Source organism: Triturus cristatus, chromosome 8 (genome assembly GCF_964204655.1).
Source record: "Triturus cristatus chromosome 8, aTriCri1.1, whole genome shotgun sequence".
NCBI classification, from domain to species: domain Eukaryota; kingdom Metazoa; phylum Chordata; class Amphibia; order Caudata; family Salamandridae; genus Triturus; species Triturus cristatus.
The window spans coordinates 1648710547-1648735188 of record NC_140591.1 but is presented as its reverse complement, the minus strand read 5'-3'; the positions used below and the strand labels follow the sequence as shown (position 1 = coordinate 1648735188).

Genomic DNA, 24642 nt, shown 5'->3' with positions numbered 1-24642 from the left:
GAAGTCCTCCAGATGGATTATATCCAGATGGAACGATGTCGAGGATTCAAATATGTTCTCGTAGTTGTCTGTGCTCTTTCCCGCTGGACCGAAGCATACCCAGTATCAGATTACACTGCCCCGACTACTGCCAAGCAGTTAGTTCGAGAATTTTTCCCACGGTACGGTTTACCACGTGTTGTCTATTCAGATAACGGCCAGCCGTTCTCATCCGAATTGATGAAACATGTTTCACTTTTGCTGGGATATCAGTGGAAGTTTCATTGTGTCCGACACCCCGAGGCAGCAGGTCTCGTGGAACGACACAATCAAACTTTGAAAATCAGATTGTCCAAAATATGTAGAGAGAAAGGTGTTGATTGGGTAGTAGCTTTACCAGTTGCACTCTTTTACATGAGAATGGTAGCACACTCTCGAACAGGGCTATCCCCTTATGAGGTGATCTTTGGGAGACCACCGAATATGTGGGGGACGCCTATACCCCGTAAAATAACTGATGTTGACTGTAATATGCTGACAGATTACCTGGCTTCCTTGATGTCTGCACTACAATCTTGTCGTTCACAGGTAGCTGCAGCCTTTCCTGACAACACTGAGGTGAAACCCCATGACGTAGTTCCGGGAGACCTAGTGTTGGTGAGGAACTTTGACCGAAAGACTCAGCTGGAGCCTAGGTGGAGGTCGCCACAACTAGTTTTGCTTACCACAAGGACAGCCGTGAAGATCGAAGGCAGAAAAGGCTGGGTGCATTCAAGTCATATCAAGAAATTTCATGGACTACCATCTGATGTAAATACCACACCTCGTGTGTCTTCACCCATTGACTCAAAGCTTCCTTTGGTTGAAACCAGTAGCCAGGAACAATATAAATTAAAACTCAGGTCTAATAAATCGGACAATTTGATTGTTTAAGTCCTCTCCAAGGTGAAGCGGTCGAATTTGTCTCTGACATGTATCCCTTAGATCTGAATAGAGGAAAAACCCGAAAATTGTTGAAACGACATGCGTACTGTAAATCACTGCGTAGTCATTGTATAGTGACGTTATTAATTTTGTTTTTCTTAAGTCTTATAATAATTACTGCAAGTATATTGTTGCACATATATTATCCTATTTCTAAACATGTCTATAATGTTACTGCTGAACATTCTTTTAGTGACCTACCCCCGCATGAATTGTCCTATAGATTTGCGCTGCGCAATAACACTTTCATTAGTATGTTACATCATTCCCATCAGACTAGTAATGCTACCAATTGTTGGGTATGTGGCCGACTCCCTCCCTATCAGAATTATAAGGGAGTTCTGCCCCTCTTTCCATATCCGTTTACACACAATGGCTCCTGTGGAGCATGGTTTAGTTTAATCAATTCCTTAGATTCAAACACAGCAGTTTATCAAGACAATTGGGTATGGGGAAATCTGAACTTAGTTTTACTGAAAGTCTGCTACCCTGACAAGGAGGGTCGTCCCAAGAGAACAGGAACTGATCTAGAAAATGAAGTATATGGATTAGGTAATTTTACACTTAATCTCATGATTCTGAATGTCGAATCCGAAGTTGCACCAATTTTGCCTGCCATGTCAGTGTTCCCAGCTAAGGGTGAATTGTGTGTAAGAAAGAATGGTTCCATACATATGGGCCATAGTAAATGCACTACTGTAATAGAATTCAGTGATCAAGGCAAGTCTTCATTTAGAGCTTCTCGCCATTCCTACTTTATATGTGGTCAGACTGCTTATATGCGTCTGCCCCTAGATTGGGATGGTACCTGTTACATTGCATTCCTTTTGCCACCTGTTTTCCTAGCTCCCCCTGATTACCACCGAAATATTCATTTAGTACACAATAGAGAACGGAGAGATCTCCCAATTGTCGATTACACTGAAACGGCATGGGAAAAGTATGTAGATTTTAATAAAGGCCTCTTTCCCTATATAGGTACGGTTACCAATAGTAAGCTAATACGTAGATTAACTAGGACTCTTGAAGCCGTAGTGAATGAAACTATTGCCGCCCTAGGCAACTTGACAGAGGAGCAGTCTGCGATGAGGATTGTTGTTCTTCAAAATCGTCTTGTCCTTGACGTCATCTTGGCCGATAGGGGCGGAGCTTGTAGGGTCATCGGATCAAGCTGCTGCGTATTCATACCAGAAAATTCGCCATCTGTATATAAAGCTATAACGCGCCTTCATAAGATTGTGAGCCAGATATACCAGAATCCAGGCACTTGGACTTGGTCCGGGTGGTTTTGGAGCGTGTTATCAGCCTGGGGATGGAGAGTTCTATCCTTCCTAGGTATTGGCCTTCTTATACTATTCAGTTGCTGCTTATGCCTGCAATGTGGACCAGCGATTTGTGGTCTGTGTGCCACATCGTGTATTCCACATCAGGATTTTCATTCAAGATCCCGAAAGAAGAAAGAAGAACAAATGATGCTATATGAACAGATCAATGGATTAATGAAGATTGATATCTCTTGAAGGGCAAGTAGGGGACAAGGAGGGAATGTGGAAATATGGATTTTTATGATCAGTTATGTCCCCTATCTTGGACCCCAACGGTTCTATGTGCATGTTACAAGTACATGTATGTTTCCTCCAGTTCCAGTTATGAAGACGCAAATACATGTGCGTCCACCGTCAACATGTCCTCTTCCAGATCCGCCATGAATGGGCTGGTTATTCGATTCCTAAGTACGAAAGGCCACCGACTTTATATGGCTTAGTTACTCCATTTTGCAGTTCAGGCGAGTAGGCCCTGATTCTGCCATCAAGCCTTTCCCTGCTTTCTGCCCCTGACAGCTTCGGCTTGAGCTCGCATCTGTATCCATGAACTTTGTCCTACTCCCTGTGCGGCTAACGGTGCCTGCCTCGGCCGGTCTGCCTGCCTGCCAAAAACTGTATTTCACCTTCGAGTTATCTGCTTCGCTCCTCAGCCGATGCATTCCTGTCTAGTAGTTTAGGTAAACATTTCCTTTTGCTACCGAGCAAAGGGCCCGGCTTCTCTGTCCTCAGTCAAGTAATTCATAGCCCCGTCACCATGGAAGGTTTCTGCCCCTTACATCTCATATAGACACTTAGACGCTTGTGCACGCACACACAGTCAGTATAGAATAGATTTTGTCCAAGAGTCCTTCCTTTGTGGATAACATAGTTCTTTAAACATAGGATGCTAGATATGATTTGGGATTAGGTTGACTTGACCCCCCAGACTTCTTGTCTCCACATGTAGAGTTAAATGTCAAGTCCCCTTCACCCCCTAGTTGCACGTCAATCACACGTCATGCTGCTGCGCGCGCATCTCTGCCAAGTATTTCTGCTGACATTGCGAAATTATTTCATAGGTCCACCCATATGTGACATCACAACCAATGACGTTTCCTTGTTACTCCCAATTACGCCCATTTTCATTGCGCATGTAAGATGTTATCTTCCTTATCAATTGTTACGCCTCCTGCATTTGTTTCATTGTAATGTCTGTTCTATAAAAATGATTACTTGTCAATAAAATATTGTACTTTACTTCCTGAACCCCCGTGGTGACGGAACATGGAGGCCACGATTCGAATCGTCCATTGGAATAAAGCCCATTCTGAAACCTCTTATACCACGGATTCTGCCTCTTATTTTACTGAGCTATGTTTACTAAGATTCCGTATCAAATTCAGTTCCGGTAATTAAATTATTTACCACATCACTGTGAAGTGAGGATCTGCAATAGTGTGATTGTAGGAGGCTGGCTTCATATATGATGCACACTTATCTAAGTGTAGCGCCCTGCACTGATCCAGACAACCCTTATGGGGATTTTAGTGGTTAAGACAACCTTAGAAAGCTCTGTAAGTGGTTGAGAGCAGCCTCAGGCTTAGTCTAGGAGTGTGAAGCAGCTTGTTTTACCAGTATCCAATCATACAGTGTAGGTAAAGTGAAAAACCACCACACAGTGTAGTTATAAAAATATGTATTTTATTATCAACACTCACTAACACATTGCAACATCTCCTTCCCAAAAATATAAACACAATACACACAATACTTTGGCAATAAGACAGGTAAGTAGCACGAAAACACAGTGGTCCTAAGGGGAGACCAAACCATATACTAAAATAGTGGAATGCAACCTTTGACTGAAGTCGAGAATAGACGTAGAAGACTTAGAAGTACTGGGAAGGAACTATAATAGGTAAGTACCCAGTAGGCCCACGGTGGCCGTGTGCAGAGTGAATACACGACCGCGTGCTCAAGGTAAGTCAAAGTTGCAGTTTTTAGTATAAAGGACCCTTCCCACAGGAAGACACCCCATGGAAGATGAACATCATCTCCTACGCCGACGACACCCAGCTGATCCTCTCCCTGACCAACGACCCCGCCGCCAGAACCAACCTCCACGAAGGGATGAAAGACGTAGCCGAGTGGATGACGACCAGCCGCCTGAAACTGAACTCAGACAAGACGGAAGTCCTCATCCTGGGCTCCTCGCCCTCCGCCTGGGATGACTCCTGGTGGCCCCCCGCCCTGGGCACCGCACCGAAACCGACAGACCACGCACGCAACCTGGGCTTCATCCTGGACTCCTCCCTCTGCATGACCAGACAAGTCAACGCCATCTCCGCGTCCTGTTTCAACATCCTGCGCATGCTACGGAAGATCTTCCGGTGGATCCCCACCGAGACCAGGAAGACGGTCACCCAGGCACTCGTCACCAGCCGACTGGACTACGGCAACGCCCTCTACGCTGGAACCACCGCCAAGCTCCAGAAGAGACTCCAGCGGATCCAGAACGCCTCAGCCAGACTCATCCTCGACATCCCCGACGCAGCCACATCTCCGGACATCTGAGAGACCTGCACTGGCTCCCCGTCAACAAGAGAATCACCTTCCGTCTCCTCACCCACGCACATAAAGCCCTAAACGACCAAGGCCCGAGCTACCTCAACAACCGCCTCAACTTCTACGCTCCCAAACGCCACCTCCGATCGACCAACCACGCCCTCGCCGCCGTCCCCCGCATCCGAAGAGCAAAAACTGGAGGAAGGTCCTTCTCCTACCTGGCCGACAAGACCTGGAACACCCTCCCGACCGACCTTTGTCTGACCCAAGACCACCTCTCCTTCAGGAAGCGGCACCCCCCCCCCCCCCCCAAGCGCCTTGAGACCCTCCGGGTGAGTAGTGCGCTGTATAAATGCCTTGATTGATTGATAGTTCGAGAGTCACCCCCCCTTGGATACCCAGGAGACCAGGTTACCTGTACTAGGAAAGCCGGGTGCATAGGTAAGGAGTGACGTCGGAAACCGCCATAGACAACAATGGAGGACTTTGATCAAAATACTGCTGACGAAGAGGCTGGAAGAGTCCAGTGGAGTCCAAGGGTGGATCTGGGAAGAGAAGTTCCTGCAAGCAGAGGGGGGAGAGTCTATGCCACTCATGAGTGACCAGGTGGCATGGAAGACGAGTACCCACGGATGTCAGCTGAATCAGGGAAGTTGACGATGACCTTGTCTCTGCAGCTACGAAGACAGGCGATACTGTGGTTGACCAGGAGCTGTGTACGAGCTATCCCACATCAGATGTCGATAACCAGAGCATCGGTGTTCGTTAGGAGCACCAACAAGCCTTGGCAGTGGCAAAAACGTGGCAGAAGGCAAAAGGTGCAGGGTCGGGACCAGCAAGGTCCAAGGGACTCACCACGAGCAGGTAAGTCAGAGCAGCCCAGGGAAAGCAGAGAAGCCCACTGGAGACAAAGAAGACCCTCGGACGGACCAAGAGCCGGAGGCACAGGTGTAGCAGAGGACCTCGAGCAGCTCACCAAGGATGCAGGCCCATGGTACAGAGGATATGGTCAGGACTGTAATCTTGCGAGCAGGAGCTGCTGGAGGCTGGAGCTACTTGGAGCCGGAAGATCTTTGAAGAAGAGAGTCACCAAGCCTTTGCAACTGTAATTCAATGGGGTGCACAGGAGTACAGTCCCAATGGTTTCAAAGAGGAATGCTGACTTCAGACTTGCTGGGAAGACACCTCAGGCCTCGAGGGAGTTGCCGAACCACCACCTATGTTGCTGAGCCTTTTGGTGTCCATGGGAGCCCAGGAGCAGCAGACCGGTTGAGGTGCCTGCAGATGCAGGGGAGTGACTCCTTCACACCAAGGGAGATTCCTTTGGGTGTCCTTGATGCCCACAGGCCTGGAGAGGATCCTGCATTATTATTATTATTTATTATTATTATGTTAAGGTTTTATAGAGCGCGAACCAGACCTGTGAGGGTATCGGAGCGTTTTACAGGATTGAAGGGTGGTATACAAAGGGCATAGGAGGGGAGGATATCATGGGATACAAAGGGTTATGTACATTGTGAAGGAAAAACAAGCAGTCTCAAGTTCGGGATACATTTGGGATAAAAACAGGTAGAGTCATTATACAAGAGAATAAGTAGTCTCAGCTCCTGGGTGGGAAGCCCAGAAGGGCCAGGAGGTATCATACGGGAAAAGTCAAGGATGATGCCGTAATGGAGGGTGGTACAAGGTCGTAGAGAAGATTGTAATGCGATCGATAGGAGAGGAATTTGCCCATGAGGAAAATGTTGGTCTCCTTTTTGAAGCGTGCAAAAGATGCCAGTCTTCTGATGGTGGGCGGGAGAGAGTTTCATATTCTTGGAGCGGCCCCAGAGAAGGTCAGATTGTAGGTTTTTTTGTTTCCGGAAACGAGCTGGTTGGAGCAAGAGGTCTCTGGCAGACCGGGAGTTTCTAGCCCCTCCGGATATCACGAGTTTCTGGGCAAGGAATGCGGGGGAATTAGAGAATAGGGCCTTGTGAGTAATGCAGGCCATCTTAATTTGGATTCTGGCCTCGAGAGTAAGCCAATTCAGGGCTTTCAGGTGGGGTGAGATGTGGTTGAATTTCCTTGAACCGGTTAGAAGTTTGGTGGCGGCGTTGAGGCAGGCTTTCAGTGAGGCCAGAGAGTTCTTAGGTAGACCTGCAAGAGTAGAGCAACCGTATTCTAGTCTGGAGATGACTAGTGCCTGGGTTGCCATTTTTAGGTCGGGAGGGTCGAGGAAGGGTTTCTTAGGTAACTCAGGTGAAATCTGGCAGCTTTGGCCATCAAATTGATATGGCCACGCATGTTCAAGCTGCCGTCTAGAGTTATTCCCAGGGATTTAGCAGAGTCCACAATGGTAGGAGAGCAGTTTAGTGCTGTGATAGCCTTGATCCATTCTTGGATGTCTGGATTAGTTTTGGGTGGGGAGATAAGAGAAACTCGTTTTATTTTGCGTTAAGTTTGAGCTTGTGAGAGGTGAGCCAGTGAAAAGTCAGCTTCAAGGCCTCATTCAGGGAGAGAATGTCCTTAGGACAAGAGATTTTTATGTAGCTATGTGTGTCATCAGCATACATGTGGTAGGAGATATTGGCGGTGCGTAGCACCTCTGCGAGTGGTTCCAGGTAAAGATTGAAAAGGGTAGTGGACAGGGTTGAACCTTGAGGGACTCCCACCGTGATCGGAGAGGGAGTGGATAAGTTGCCGTTAATTAGGATTCTCTGTGAGCGATTCTGGAGGAAGGATCTAAACCATTCAAGAACGGTGCTATCCAAACCCATGCTGAGTTTGAGGCATTCAAGGAGTGTTTTGTGGTTGACCGTATCGAAAGCCGAAGATAGATCTAGGAGGATAAGGAGACAGGTATTACCTTGCTCCAGGGCTTGAAGGGCATCATCCACAATGTGGAGGAGGGTGGTTTCGGTGCTGTGTCTAGGTCTGAAACCGGATTGGAAGTCGTCCAGTAAGTGGAAGTTAGTGATGTGTAGGCTCAGCTGCTGTTGCACACATTTTTCCAGAACTTTGGCTAGGAGTGGGATGTTGGATATAGGTCTATAGTTGTCAGGGGAGGTAGGATCCAGCGTAGGTTTTTTTTATAAATGGGGGCGACTTGGCCATCTTTAAGAGAGTCAGGTATCGATCCCTGTATGAGGGAGGCGTTGATTATTGCAGTCCAGGAAGGGATGATAGCCTGAGAGGCGGCGGCTAGGCAGTTAGAGGGTAGGTTGACAGAACACCTAGACCAGGAGCCTTCTTGATGCAGTCTCAGTTCCCAGGCAACGTCCAGAGTGCCCAGACGGTCAAAGTGAAGTTAATCTTGATCTAAATCTTGTCCTATGACAAATCTAGCAAGCTACCCTCAGGTAAGCCCTTAAGTACCCTAGGGAGAGGGTCGGGATGATTCAGGGGTACCCTCCCACAGGAGGGCTGGACAGAGGGGAGGCTACTCCCATGTCCTTTGTCTAGTTTTGTGCCAGAGAGGGAGCCAGTAGCTCCCTGAACTGGTTCCAATTGGAGTATATCAACAAAGAGAGGGACGGGAAGGGCTTGATAAAGGTCCAACGTACATGCCCTTAATTAAGTCAAGAAACAGAAAGGTACGGAGATACTTAGGTGGACTACTAGTCATCTGTGTACTCTAGGTAGTGATGAGGTGGGGATACCTCCTGTCGGAACTAGGACCCTCACACACCCAGCAAGCTAGGTGTCATGCTTCATCATATGGGTCTGCTCCTCGTCGGGCCGGCGCTGCAATGCTCGACGGGCACCTATAAAGGGGCTCTTTTTCAGAGATCTTTTGTTCCTCGCTGTATCGGTGCTGTGGGTGTGAGGACCTAGTTACGTGTAGATGTGAGATGTGAATATAAAACAGGTAATGGGAACCTCTGCGATGAGTTTTATTCTATATGGGTCCCAACTTGATTAAAAGGAAATGAGGGGGGCGACTGTTTTGTTATAATGTGACAAACAAATTCTCAACCCCCAGATGCTCAACATGTTTCTCGCCTCAATAAGTCACGGAAGTGATCAGCTGGCGATTCTTCAGGACCGAGTGAATAATAAAAAACTATCTCCAATTGGAGTATGCAAGGAGAGCACCAAATGTGCCCTACAAAGCAGTCTGGTAGCGCTGGCAGATGCCCCCACCCCAGCCTAACACACTATAATCCTGTCACGGAGGTGGTCACACCTCCCTGTGAAAGGTAACCAATTGTCCTGTCTTCCCCTGCTCAAGCATGGCCCAGCATCAGGAGAGCAGAATCCGGTCTGTGGTCGGCAGCAGCCCTAGGTGGCTGTCAGGCTCTGGAAGATCGGTCCCGGGAGCATGAAGGGCTCCCCAGTGGAGCTCTACCATGGATAGAATCATACCACCAACACCGATTATGGTGTTGGGGGTATGCTTCCAACATGTTTGTCACCAAACATGACCACGGGTGTTACAGCTAGTTTAGAGTCAGCCATTGCATAATGACGCATGGCCAATCTATATCTGGTAATGGCTGATGCACTTACAAATCCTGGAGAATGTACTCTGGGGTTTGTAGGGGTGTCCTGCTCATGCAGGGGCATCCTCACACTTATAACCAAGCACCCTGCCTTTGGGACAGAAAAGCCTGCTAGAGGGTGACTTATAGGTTTTAAGTGCAGTGACCTCAGATATAAGGAAACATATCTGTTGTGAGGGGTGCAAGAATCCACTCACACAGGCTGCAAAGGCAGACCTGTAGTCACAGTTTGGAGGGTCCCTCATGGGTGGCATAATACATGCTGAAGCCCCCATTGGGGACCCCTGGTGTACCTATGCTCTAGGTACTTTAGTACCATATATTATGGACTTACAAGGGTACACCAGTAGTAAATTAGGAATGTACCAAAGTACATAGCCATTGTAGGGAGGAAGCACAGAGACTGGTGTCCTGATTAGCAGGATCCCAGTCAGACTTGTCATAAAACACAGCAACACCAGGCAAAAAGTGGGGGTAACCATGCAGGTGGGGGTAACCATGCAGAAGGATCCTACCATCCTACAGTGACATATTCAGAACCTCTAAAGTCTTCCTTCGGTGCTCCAGGTTGGGGGGCCCTGGTGTTTTTCCATTGCAGATCCCTAGTCCGATAGGTTAACATGGCAAGACGTTACTAATCAATTACTGAAGAAAGAAAAGCAATACAAATATAATTGAAGGACTTAGTAGAATGGTATTGATAAATACAACAATATGCTAATGTTGATCCTATTCTAAAATGTTTAGACAAAATGTTAAGAGTTTCTTGTATGTAAGCCAAAATTCAACCCTCTAGTGCTCTGGCCTGATTGGCCAGAGTTCAGTAGTTTAGCCAGGTAGCTTTGATAAGGTGATTAGTAGCCCAGGTGGTCAGCAATCCACGCTGGGAGCAGAAGGGTTCTGCTACATAGGAATGCTATGGCAGGGGGTGGGTTGTAAAACAGCCTCTTAAAGGAGCAGAGGGGACAGACAGAGTCCAGTTACAGACCTACCATTTGAACCCAGCCAGATGGCAGGCCTAAGGCAGGAATTTCCAGGTGCTAAGGGGAAGCGTCCTATGTAAATGGTCCATCCTGTAGACTGGGTCAGTTAGCTCTTTTCTCCCTGCTGAAAAATCAGCCATATTGAATTTGAGAAATAGTGCCTTCTGGGAGTCCATTGTGCCACACTCTGAATAAGTATCTGAGAGGGGCAATGCCTCTCAATTCTGCTAATTGAAAGAGAGGAAATAAGACGGATTGCCAAGCTTGAAACATGATGTGCCCCAATAAGGCCCTGCACTCTGAAAATACTGTGCTTGTTGCATTATCTAAAACTACAGTACGTTGAATGTACCTTTCTTCAAGAGTAATAAAGAGGAAAGGCCAAGCTGGAAACTTGATTTGCCCCATCATGCCCTCCACTCTGAAAAGACTGATCCTGCTGCATTATCTGGAACTACAGCCTTTTGGATGTACCTTGTTTCAAGAGGAATAAAGAGTGGGCTCCCTGTAAACTACAGGTTAACAGAGCTCGCCTGCATCAACTCCACCAATAGTCCACTGCCTGGAGTGTATCCAGTGGACTTTTAAGGGTGTTGTCCAGGTGCATTGTGGGAATTGTAGTCCCAACCTTTCAAGAACCATGTTGGAAATTCCAGACCCTTAAATTGTATTTTGGACCTGCAAGAGGAACTTCAGGAAGAAGTTCCTCACTGAATCGGCCTGCTGGAGGAAACTGCACGACGTCTGGTGAAAAATCCTCCAGAAAACTTTCTAATTGTGAAGGTAAATTCTTGACCAGAGCCTCCCACTCAGTGTATCCGACCAGGGCTCCATCGCGGTCACCCTCAAACTTTGACTTTGTCCCGTTCAGAGGAGACCAAATGTCCAGAAGTGGCACTACTGGTTTATAAGCAATAGGAAGTATTTAATCTTTAAAAAGGAATATCTCGGGGTCCCTACAGTGAAATTTTTAGTTTTGGTGTCATTTTAAAGATATAAATAGTGCCCATTTGTATAAATTGGTGTTGTATTTTTATTGTGTATTGTGTGTTAATAATTTACAGAATTTGTTTTTAAATGCTTAACGTACCTGACTTTGAAGTTAAGCCAAGCCTCCAAGGGTTGAGGATGGGATGCTACCCCGATAAATTGCAAGCATTCCTCCCATTGCCTTTTGTGTGTTTCATGTACCACCCTTTGCCAATTCACAACAAGATTGGACATTAAAAGTGAGAGTGACGCCAACATTCCAATTGAGATATGGCGGATATCCAAGCTGTGAATGTCACGGCACATAGAGAGCTTCCTCCTATTCCCAGATCTCTTATGTCGACCCCACAGGATTCAAAATCAGACATGTCACAAACATTTTCTGGGTCTATGTGGATGCAAGGAGGCATTCCACATTTCCAAACATATAATAGTTTTCCCCATAGTCAGTTAATGTCTCTAAATGCTCCAGGGGAGGAGGAGTGCATACTTGGCGCTGTCCTAGAAGTGGACCAGAGCAGACCATTTGTATGTGGAGAGGTTAATGGACATCCCTTATTTTTCTTGATAGAGACAGGAGCCACTCGTTCAACCGTTAGCATAGTTTAGGTCCCTAACCTACCCCTCTCAGGAAAAGCAGTCCCAGACTTGGGCATCACAAATCAGCAGCGTACCAATCAGATTACTGCGTCTGTCCCAGTACAGTTCTGAGACATCAAATAACAGCACTAGTTTGTAGTGTGCGATTCAAGTCCAGTAAACTTGCTAGGAATGAATCTTCTTTGTAAATTGAACTGCGTCATTTAATGTTCGCAGAAGGAGTCAATACTGAGACCCAAGCTGCTGATGCAGAGTTCAAACTACAAACACCAAAATCTGTCATCAAATGGTGTCCGGTAACTACCTAAGATGTTATAATGGAGGTAAGTAGTGTCAAATCCATGTGCTAACTTAGCTAAAGAAATGATTGTAGAAATTGTCAAGCTATGTTATGTTATGTTATGTTAAGTTAATATAATTTCTAAAGCGCAACTGTTACCCTAAGGTGTCCTGGTGCTGAGCACTGCCTAAAAGGTTCCTGTTGAGTGAATGACTATAGCATAAATAACCAGGTTTTCAGTCTCTTCCTGAAAGAGAGGAGCTCGGTTGCATTTCTGAGATGGAATGGTAAAATGTTCCAGGCTTTTGCGGCACATGTAATGAAACTCCTGCCCCCCCAGCTAGCTTTTTTAACATGGGGAACAATCACTTGTTTTGCCGCCATAGAGCGCAGGGTTCTTCTGGGAAAGTACCATTGAAACCGTTGTTTCAAGAAATTGGGGCCTGCTCCTTTTAGGGCCTTGTAGACCGTATAAAGGGCTTTAAAGTGTGCCCGATGTTTAACTGGGAGGCAGTGAAGATGTCGTAGTTCCTTCTTAACTGATACAAACCTAGGTGTGCCCGTCAGCAGCCTTGCCGCTGCATTTGGTACGATTTGGAGTCTGTTCATATGTCTCTTTTGGATGTTCAGGTAGAGAATATTACAGTAGTCCAACCGTGACATAATGAGTGCTGTGACCACTGTTCTAAGGCTGTTTTCCGGAAGGAGAAACTTTATCTTCCTCAGGAATCTGAGGAGAAAGAAGCATGTAGAGACAACTCTGCTTATCTGGTCCCAAAAGTGATACTGTTGTCCACAATGACCCGCAAATTCTTCACTTTCTTAATCGGTTCCGAAAGAGTTCCCATTTCTTCCGGCCACCAATCAGGTGTCTAGAGTTTAAAATTGTTACCAAATATGATAACCTCTGTTTTTCCAGAGTTAAGTTTCAGGCAGTTCGAGGACATGGCTTTCATGCAGTCATGACATCTTGTTCCAGTTTTAGCTTCTTGGCCACGCTGGAGGGACAGCACTATTTGTGTGTCATCTGCGTAAGATGTCCGTTGCAACCCGAATGATCTTATCAGGGCTGGCAGTGGGGACACGTATACATTAAAAAGTGTAGGGCTGAAGGATGACCCCTGTGGTACCCCACAAGAAAGGGAGAAAGGCTTTGACCCATCTTTTTCCAGGTCCACCGTCTGCATTCTGTCAGTAAGAAAGGATTTCAGGAGGTTCCAGGCAATGCCCTGTACCCCAAGTTCTGATAGACGGTCCATCAAAACCTTATGATGAACCGTATCGAAGGCTGCAGAGAGATCCAACATGATCAATATCGCAGCGCCTCCCTGGTCCAAAGCCTCTCTAACCTACTCTGTGGATTTAATCAAGGCCAGCTCTGTGCTATGTTCAGCTCTGAAGCCATATTGTGTTGGATCCAAAATATTGTGAGTCTGAAGGAACCGGCTGAGTTGAGCGTTCAAGGCTTTCTCAATATTTTTTGCTGGTAGGGGGAGGCGCGGAATGGGTCTATAGCTATTCGGGTCAATGGGATCGAGGTTTGAATTTTTTAGGCAATGGAGGAAGACGCCATTTTCCATTTTGTTGGAAACTGCCCTGATTTAAAGATAATATTGAACAGGGGGGTAAGGGCTATCCCAATAATTTGAAGGTTTGTTTAATCACTGAAGCAGGACAGGGGTCCGAAGGGGATCCTGATTGGATCGACAACAAGAGTTTAATCGAATCTTGTGTCTCTAAAGGTGTAAAGCTGTCTAGTGTTGATTATATTTTGGCTCCAATGGGCACCGCCCTGGCTGATGCCTCCATATCCTCTTTCTGTGTGTGCGTAAATGAGGAAAAAATGGCTTCCACCTTTTGCTGAAAGAAGGAGGCAAGACGTTCATATAATTCAGGACTGCTCTGTATTTTAGATGTATTGGGGGCAGTAAGTTTCATTAGTGTTTTGAAAACTTCTTTAGAGGAGCAATTAGCCTTAATGATCTGCTCTGAAAAAAACATCCTTTTAGTGTCAAGGAGTAATTTTTTATAAAGAGTGAGACTTGATTTACACGCCTCTTTATCAATCTTATTGTAGCCTCTTCTCCAAGCTTGTTTCAGCCGTTTACAGGCATGTTTTTGCTTTCCTAATTCTTCTGAATACCAGGGGGCTGATGGATGGGCCCGCTTGGCAGTCCACAATTTTACCGGAGCAATTTTGCTACATGCGGCATCTACCCATTCTGTGTAGGCAGCAATAGTATCATCAACTCTCGTGGGGAAGTTCTGGGCTGTTGCTTTGAGTAGGTTTCCTAGCTCTGTGCTATTGATGTCTGTCCAGGCACTTGTAGCTATCTTTTCCTTGGGCCCTGATTTACCTTTAGGATAGGTTAGCCGTGACAATTCAAATAGAATAGCAGAGTGTTCTGTCCAGGGGAAAGGCAGTACCTCAGTGCAGGTCAGATTGGGATTGTAGGAATAAATCCCATCTAGAGTGTGTCCTGCTACATGGGTGGGGCCTTCCACCAACTGCTTAAGATCCCCACCCATCGCTTGTCGTAACCACCTCGTATCGGGGTCACTATGATCCTCGAGATACAAATTAAAATCTCCCATTACAGTAATAGAGTTGGAGCAGAGTCCCTCCTCTAATAGTGTTCCAATGGACTCGAAGAAATCACCTCTTGGGCCAGGGGGGCGGTAGAGAAGGATCCCCTTAAATGTGTCATGGCAAGAAATACGTACACTAAGTGACAGAGCTTCACAGGCCCGATTAGAGGCTGTGAGAAAGGAAGGCTCCAGGGCGTTGTGGTATATAACCGCCAGTCCTCTACCCCTCCTAGTTGGTCCATCTTGAATGTAGCAGAAATAGCTGGGGGTGAAGGTTTAACTAGGTCGGGTCCTGAGGCTTTATCTGACCAGGTCTCAGTTATAAAGGTCAGCTTGATATTATGTTCCTCAATTATCAGTGCACATTCCGTGCTGTGCTTAATCAATGACCTTGCATTACGGAGTAAACTCCTCAGGGGGGCAACATCTCCTAGCTTCGTCATCGCTCCTTTCATATCTGCAGGGCGAGTGATCCAAAAAAAGGGAAGAGTCAGATTACATTTTGGACACGTACCTGCCTAATCTTTGGGAGTTGCTTTAAATGAAATACTTGGGCATAGCGAGTTCCCACCTGCTGGATTCAGCCCCAAGAGATAATCTCTGGAATAGGTCAGAAAATCTGACCCCCGAGATCCAGGGGGACAGGCCCCGAGCCCGGTACGTGCGCGGACGGGTGCAGACGGACTTGCCTTAATGCACGCGGTCACTTCAGCGTGCCTATTTGTAGGTAGCGGCTAAAACAACTGGCCCGCTAACCTCGTAATGGCTGCCCCGCTCCATTCCCTCAATTCCCTTAGGAACTGTGCAGTCACCGATAAGCAGCAGAAGTAGTTAAAGTGTCCCGTGCAATTTGACCAAACAAATATTAAAACGTTTCAAGCAGTAATATAAGCAGAATCAGATATTTCATAAAATAGAATAAAAAGCGTAAAATCAAACACTCCTGGCGAGCATTGAACACAGCTCAAGAAGTCTCCTAATGTATATATGAGTCACTGACTTAGGGCCTGATTACGATCCCGTCTAGAAGGCATTCCGACCGCATCGGTTCCGGAATGCTTTCCAGATGACTCGGGGAGGGGATGTCGGACCGAGTAATTTGGATGCATCAGGATGCTTCTGGTTACGATTCAGTTGGACTCCCAATTACTTCAATGGGAGCCTGTGTTCCGAATGAGACCACATGCTCCTATTGAAGAAAAGAGTGGCTGGGGAAAATCATGCACCCTGTGGTGGACACCCCATGGTGTCTGCCACACTGTGCATGGTTGGAAAGTGGGGAACCCATGGGTACCCCCCATGAGCCCCATTTGGAAAGCCCCGGGTGAAGGGGGACCTGCTACGGGCCCCCAAAGGCAGGTACCAACAGCCGTTGCATTCCAGGCAAACTGACTCGGAACAGCTGTCCGAAACGGTCATTGTAATCGCTCGCTCGGAAACCGTGTTCATAGAGCTGTACGAATCGGCTCCAAAAGGTTTGACCTGTACATTTTCCTTTAGGAAACAATTCGGACAGCCCTAATGGTTTCTGGGCATCGGTCGTTCGGAACTGGGTATAATTCGATGGGAAACAAGGGTACCAAATTGGATTCGCAAAACCAAATCAGATTCGGAGCCCTTTTGAACGGGATCGTAATCGACTCCTTAGTCCTATAAAAACATTGTAGCACAAGTGTGGCTTTGCACCTGCTTTGTTCCATCTAGGATCTCGCAGGACATTCATTATTTTGCAAAATATAATATGTAATTAGTTCTAACAGAGCAGGACGACGTAGAAGCATGTAAGCTATGTGCATGGGCTTGCATCTTTGCTAGGTACTTACTTGTTATGGAACCTCAGTTAACCACCTGCAAGATGAGCTTGATAGATGGTTGGCTATCTTTTTCCATGATAAAACATCAGGTCCCTCAAGCTCACATTTACCCCTGCGACCTATCACCATAACAGTCCCATATGGATTTCTTTTCCTTGTAGTTATTAGATTATTCCCAGCTGCAGATATTTGTAATCATCTGTCCTGAAGGAAGGCATTCATGAGTGCAGACTAGCATTTGTTAATTTAATTTATTGATCTAATCACATCCTCTTGTCTGCGTTGCAGTCCATTTGAGGAAGTCTTATGGTTATGACCTGTTGGGCAGAGGGATGTTTGTTTTGTGCAATGAAAGTGTTATTTATTGGTTTAGGTTTTTCTTTTCAATGAATGGGTATGGGTATTGAATTTTACTCACTCCACAACGGGATGAAGGGAGTCACCACCTGGATGAAGGACAGCTGCCTCAAGCTCAACTCAGACAAGACCAAAGTACTGGGCTCCACCCCATCTGCCTGGGATCACTCCTAGTGGCCCACAGCACTCGGAACCCCCCACACCCATGGACTACGCATGAAACCTCTGAATCATCCTGGACTCCTCTCATTGAACTGCCAAATTAATGCTGTCTCGTCCTCCTGCTTCCACACACTCTGCCTGCTTCATAAGATCTTTAAGTGGATCCCCACTGGGTCCAGAAAAACGATAACCCATGCGCTGGTCACCAGCAGACTCAACTACAGCAACGCACTTTACACCAGCACCACCCAAAATCTCCTAAATAAACTGCAGAACATCCAGATCACCGCCTCCACACTCATCGAGACTACCCCCCCCACAGCGACATCACCGGTCACCTGAGAGACCTCCACAGGCTCCTGATTAAGAATCACCTTCAAGCTCCTCACGCATGCGTACTAAGCCCTCCACAACGCTGGACCTGCATACCTCAACCACCGCCTCTCCTTCTACACTCCCACCAGACATCTCCGCTCCACCCAACTGGCCCTGGCCACCATCCCACAGATCCGCACGACCTCAATCGGAGGTAGATCCTTTTCCTGCCTCGCTGCAAAGACTTAGAACTTCCTTCCATACACCTCAGGCAATTACTGTCACTGCCTCAATTCAGGAAGGACCTCAAGACCTGGCTCTTCGACTGAACTGCAAATATCCCCTTCCCACACACACACAGTGCCTTGAGACCCTGACGGATGAGTAGTTGCGCTTTACAAGAAACCGGATTGATTGAGTTTAACAATTTGGTACGTCTTTCTTTTGAAATTTTCATTTTTTTTTTACAAATATTTAAAGATGTTACTGAGTTTGTATCATTTAAATCTGGCATTTTATGATCCGATGAATGAAAGTAAACTTTTCAGTTCATTAATTGTGAGTAATGCTGGTCCTCCTGACTTTCTGTCCCCAGACCAATTTGCAAGAAGCCTTGACTGTTGCACCCTGCTATACTCTGAAAAGAGGCATGTACCAACTTTAATGAGCTGTTGTTTCTGTATTTCCAGGCACGGTGCCAGTACTTGTAACAGAAAATTGCCTAACTGCCCTTGAGTTCTGCAGTCCCCAGGGAACTGACCTCACAGTTTCTAGAAATCTATACATTTCTTATACTAAACGCCAGGTCTTTTACTTGAAGTTATCTTTCTGGCCCTGTGCAGGTTCAATTTTTTTAAATATATACCTGTCTTCGAATTCCTGCTATCAAAGGTACCCATTCTTAAATCTATTTGCATACAGGGGGATCTCTCAGCTGAGTACTGTGTGGATGTGAATAATCCACGCAGCCACGGCTGTCTGGATAACAACCACGCTCCCTTCATCCTGGTGGACGAGTCGCAAATCAGAAATGTGAAGGAATTGCAATTTTTTTTGCTATTCCTACATGCATAAGTATTTGAGATTCCTAAATTGCGATTTCATAAAATTTGCAATTTAGGAATCGCAAATGCATACTTTGATGCATGTGCCCCATTATCATTTACAAAGCCAGTAGCTCTAACTCTTGCAAATGCGGGACCTGTTGCATTACAAAGGCTTGTTTAAATATACTCCTTGAACGGTCTTTGATTTCCTGCCATCAGAGGTACCCATTATTACATGTTTTTTCCTTTCAGGGGGGTCACCCAGCTGAGTACGATTTGGATGTGAATAATCAAGGCGGCCACCGCTCTCTAGATGACAACCACTCCCACTTCATCCTGGTGGACGATGGGACACAGGGGGATTACTGGGCCAGGATGCCCTTGAGGACCGAACTGGAAAAGTTCATCTCAGAGCAAACCATGGAAGAAGGTAATTCTGCCAGAGTAAGAGGGACTCTGCCTCCTGGTACATAGAGCTGTGTGGGTGGGGTGGGGGCATTTATGAAGCACAAAGCTATGAACTATAGAAGACACCTCAGGCTTCACATTTAAAACAGAGTATCACAGAATAACAGAGCCAGGGAATCCCCAGAATCTGGTAATAATTTTACCCCACCCCCCCCCAACCAGGGAGAGAAGATGCTCACATTGATACCCTAATAGAGCAGTTTCTAGAACCAGTCACACTTTCAAACATTTTCACTGTTCCAAGGCCTGGTGCAGGGATGGGCTCACGTGAAAACAGCAGACGACCTTCAAAGCTATCAAGACCTAAAGACAGTTTCCACTGTGAGGATCTTACGGTGGGTACAGGCAGACAGCTTAGGCTGGCCAAAGTTAGACCTAACAAGCATTGGTAAATGCAACAGGTTTTGCCTATGTGATTATTAATATTAACTGGGTAAGCGGGTGTAAAACTGATAGGGTAAACTTATGTTTGGACGGGGATACCTGAATGCCTGAAGGGTGTGACATGCAAAGGGTGTGAATGCTCACCGATAGATTAAATGAAAATAATAATGCTGAACTCTCTGTGGGACTCTGTAGGAGAATAAAGACAACACTGCATTGGTCCGAGTCTCAGAGAAAAACATTGTGCAAAAATAAAACGCACGGGCAAGCAACTTACTAAGAGTGAAGTATGTATTACTGCCCCGAGAAGGTGGGCTCAGAGGCTGTCGCAAGCTCCATGTGTCGGGATTAGAGGCTGAAAGGAGCAATGTGTGGAGCTGTGCTGAAGGCACGCTGGTGCGGTACTAAATGTACTGAAATAGGTCCCTCCCCAGGTGAGTGCGCAGCTGCGGACCGGGCATTATAGACTGGAGCATTGTTCTGTGACATTCCACGGTCTGTGTAAGCCACCAGAGGACCAGCCCTTGTCGTAATCAGAGACTAGTGCGGAGAGACTAGATGCAGGGTGCAGGCACGCTGGTGCGGTACTAAATGTGCTGAAATAGGTCCCCAGGTGAGTGTGCAGCTGCGGACAGGGCATTATAGACTGGAGCATTGTTCTGTGACATTCCACTGCCTGTGTAAGCCACCAGAGGACCAGCCCTGGTCGTAATCAGAGACTAGTGCGGAGAGACTAGATGCAGGGTGCAGGCACGCTGGTGCGGTACTAAATGTGCTGAAATAGGTCCCTCCCCAGGTGAGTGCGCAGCTGCGGACCGGGCATTATAGACTGGAGCATTGTTCTGTGACATTCCACTGTCTGTGTAAGCCACCAGCGGACCAGCCCTTGTCCTAATCAGAGACTAGAGCGGAGAGACTAGATGCAGGCTGCAGGCACACTGGGGGCACGCTGGTGCGGTACTAAATGTGCTGAAATAGGTCCCCAGGTGAGTGCGCAGCTGCGGACAGGGCATTATAGACTGGAGCATTGTTCTGTGACATTCCACTGTCTGTGTAAACCACCAGCGGACCAGCCCTTGTCCCAATCAGAGACTAGCGCGGAGAGACTAGATGCAGGCTGCAGGCACGCTGGGGGCCCACCAAGGTCTTATGCGTTGTAGGATAGCACAAAGAAGACCAAGACAGGGCTGGCCAGGTTAGCATGCTGAGGGTGCAAGAGAGGAATAGGGCTGCATAGGAGCAGCAGGAAGGCGAGGCATCAGCAGATGCAGAAGCGGTAAGGGGTGCACAGAAAAGCTGCAGGACGATGGAGGCTACAGAGGGATGATTGTCCACACAAAGAGCGTGGAGGGGAGCTGCGGCAGGTGGTTAGGCGAGGCAACACACACATAGGCAGTAGGGAGCGGTGGTCACACAGACTGGCTGCAGGTCAGACACAAGGTTCACAGAAGGACCTCAGAGGGGCACACAGGACCAGGCTCTCAGCAGAGGCTGCATGGGCGGGGACACAGCAGCAAGTGTTGCAGGCGCACAAAGTGGGAAGTTTTTTTTTTTGGGCATATTTATAAAGCGAGAACTCGACCCGAAGTTATTGGAGCGCTTTACACGAGCACCGTATTTACATTACACATTCAGGCACAGGGAGATGAAGTGACTTGCCCAGAATCACAGGATGTGGACGCGACCCCGAGACTCGAACCCTGGTTTCCTGCACATGCCGAGAAGGCAGGGAACTCTCACGAACCAATCGGGTCACACACAAGTGGCACAGCGACGAAAAAAAGGAATGCAATAGCAAACGTCTGATACTAAGATGGAGAATCTTCACGTTGGACAATCTCCATTTTGGTAAACGCCCCTTTCCAGCACAAATCCTCGCAATTGATCGAATTCAGCTGCATTAAAAAATAATACATCTCATAATTCCGAAAAAAATAGCAATTATACGTATACAAAATACAACAGAAGGGAAACTGGCGGAACTGAGGCTTCTTCCACACTTTGAGACTTCACTTTAAGTAGGACCAGGAATGAACTTTGTCCGAGTTGAATCCTGGCTGGAGTAGGCGCCAGAAGCTGAAAGCGTCATAGCTGGACACTGTGCCGAACTTCTTGACTACAATTAAAGTCCATCAGACGAAATCTATATCAGGATATGTATCGTTAAGGTACAAAGTTGTGGAGTTAAATGAAGTGAACCTGTGCTTACTTACGTATACTAATCATGTCCATATTTTTACCCGAGTACTCTGTCCACAATATTCTCGTAGGTGCAATGCGCTCCAGCAAAATAGTATGTCCAAGCGCTTTATTAGACAAATATTTACTTGGCAGCCTGCTGCAACATCAATTCCAATGTATTCACCGCCTGCCTGACGCTCACCCTGCCCTTCCTTCCTTAAAGTAGCAATATTGGGCTACTTTGGGCTACTTTTTGGTTGGCATTGGGCTAGAGAATGCTAAAAAATATGGCAACACTGTATACAGGTAACATAACCAATCTCGTCATTACAGCAGATGCCAGGGCTGCGTTTACCGCCTTCATAACGCAGTGCGTAACACTTTCTCCTGGGCTCCTGTCCATGCTGTCAGGTTCGAAGCATACTTTCCCCACCATGGTAGTGTCACACAGCCACTGTGGGTTGCACGCACAGTGCACGTTCTCCTTGCACCTTTCATTGACTTGGTAGCTTGGGGCTTTGCTGCTTGGCTGCTCTTGGCATCACTGTATTCTTAGCAGCTTCCTTGGCTGGGCAGCTTTGAGGTTATTGGGCTCTCTACTGGAGTATCCAGTCTTTCCCGCTTCCAAACCGAGAGTCAGACAACAGTGTGTGTGTGTGGCGCAATTCTCACCCACGTATCCTGTAATGGGGATAGTGTATGTGAATGCAGAGGTGCTCCCTTCATGTACGCTTTCTGCATCTCTCTCTACAGGGGCTCTTTGTCTCTCTCCTTCAAACCTCGGGAGCCCACCAGGGGCATGAGCGCTCTCTCTGGACAGTCTCTTACTGAGGTGCCTCTCCATAAATACAGGCAGCATGTGGTGCTCTCTCTTATAGTTTGCGTTTGACTCACTGCACTGGGCATGGTCTTGGGGCAATGCCACTTCTCATTACTGTAGGCTGGGGGTCACGGGGAATGACCAGTTTTTCCTTTCTCTGCAGTTTGCAGCGGGCAGTGCTCTGGTCTTCTCCTTGCGGAGTTCTAGTACTTAGTCTGGTCCCTGCAATACACAGGGCTCTAAATTCAATCATTCTCCTCGCCAGGACCCAGTGTAGGAGTGGAAGAGCCCATAATACAGATTAATGCTTTGGAATATCCAAGAGCAGCCGTGCAGCTGCATGTTGAAAACTCTGCAGTTTATTGAAAGATTTTTTTCGGAATATTGGTGAAAAGAGCACTACAATAGTTAGTTTTTGACAGAAAAACTGCAGTTTAGAGGGAATGTAGGAAAAGATTTTCCCAAGTGTTTTAGGCATGGAGAAGCCTGAAGAGGTGATAGAGTTCACATGACTTTCAAAGGAGAGATGAGGGGTGTGGCCAAGATGGCGGAAGGGTGAGACACATTTTCATCTCTCTCCACTCCCCGCCGAAAGGCCCTGCCCACAGAAACTTTCACAGCATGAAAGTAGTGCCGCTGTGGTGAGCAGAGTGACCCCCAGAGCAGGGGAGATCGTTCCAGTAGCTGTTCTGGCCTTCCTACGCCTGGGGGGGGACCGTTGGACTGGGTGCAGCCGTGTGCATGGCGGCCAGGATCAGGAGCCCGGCCGAGGCAGCAGGAGCCGTGCGCACCTAATCCTGAGGCCTCAGAGCGTGGGTCTCCTGGAAGGAGACTCTGGGGGACTGAGTGCGGCCCTCAGCCATATCGCCCAAGGACATGAGATCAGACAAGGCTCCCAGAGGAGCCAGGGCACACGCGGAAGGACCACGAAAGGAGCATGAGATGGCACCTCATCTGCTGCCTCACGGTACTCCTCGGATAGAGCATGCCCTGGAGACTGCGGAGTAGAGGGCCTACCGTCTCCCACCTGCGGATCGTAAGGCACACCTCAGGGGCTCTCATTGCCGATAAAGCTTTTGGGCCGCTGGGCAGGCGGCACGGGGGAGCAGAGGGCCCAGGAAAAGGAAAGTAGGAGGACAAGGCTTTGCTGCAGGGAGCTGCCAGAGTGTCAAGCCGGACACTGAGGTGAGGAGGGGGGGCAGCTGTAGCTAAGCCTTGTGAGTGAGCCCCCACTGTTAGCACCCTCCTAAGTAATCAGGGCCCACGGAGGTCTTCGTGGGGCATTCTCCGGGGCCGCAACCAAATTTGGGGCCATCGGGGTCACCTGGGACGCAGGGCGGGCCCCAATGACACCATCGTGCCACGGCCTCCATTTGGCCCAACTAATACTGGAGGGAGCACCTTGAGGACTCAGGGGATGGGGGGGCCTGCACACCTAGCTCCTGGCTGTTGTGGGGGGCATTCTACACCCCCCCCTTTCTGGCCTGTCTCTGCCCTCACTCCGCTGGGTGAGCTTGCCTGGGCCCTGCACTGATCTTGAATGCCTTTGGACCCGCATGGGGACATGATCAGATGCCGCAGACAATCCGTTGATCTCCAGTACCCCTTGGATCACTCCCCCCACAGGCCCCTGCTGGAGGGGTAGTGGACCTCCTGGTTCCCGTCATGGCTTCGGGGAAGAACAAAATGGACAGGTCTGTGAAAGAAATGCTCCTCAAACAGACAAGGGCCCACTCTGGAGACACAGCCTCAACTGTGAGCATGGAGGACTCGTCAGACACAAAGCAGGCGGAGGCACCAGTCACCTGTTCATACCTGGAGGCACTCTTCACATCGCTGCAAGACAACCTCCAATCATTCAAAAAAGAGCAGGCTGGGGAGCTTTGAGAGGTTGGCAGGGACATGGAGGGCCTGGGGGACAGTCTCAACTCTGGAGGACAACGAGCAGGGAGGTGAAGAAAAAATAGAGCACCGCCAGCAAGAGATCCTGCGCTTTAGAGACCAGCATCTGGACTTCCAAGCCCATGCCGAGGACCTAGAAAACAGGTCTCAGCACATTAACATATGCATCTGATACCTCTGCCCCAGGAGCAATGCCTCAGACATCGTCACATTTGTGTCAGAGATAATATCTATCCTTGAAGCTGCCTTCGATCTACTGATTAAGATCGACTGTACTCAGAGTTGGCTCCAGAAGTACCCCAACTGTACCACCCCCTTCCCCCCGGACATACTTACTTGTGTACATGATTTCACCCTCAAAGAGAAAATCCTAAAGAATGCCAAGGACAAACATCCTATCCAATTTCAAGGTCACTCTCCTCTCCTGTTTAAGTTTA

At 47.7% G+C, this 24642-nt stretch overlaps 1 protein-coding gene across 1 annotated transcript in view; it reads left to right on the top strand.

The window, feature by feature from the left end:
• LOC146808487 (transient receptor potential cation channel subfamily M member 2-like) overlaps positions 1–24642 on the top strand; it is a 1974138-nt gene that overhangs the window by 290806 nt on the left and 1658690 nt on the right. The window contains exon 8 of the mRNA XM_085623577.1: positions 18703–18880. Within this exon, the coding sequence (XP_085479703.1) occupies positions 18703–18880 (178 nt within the window). The remainder of the gene's footprint in view (positions 1–18702; positions 18881–24642) is intronic.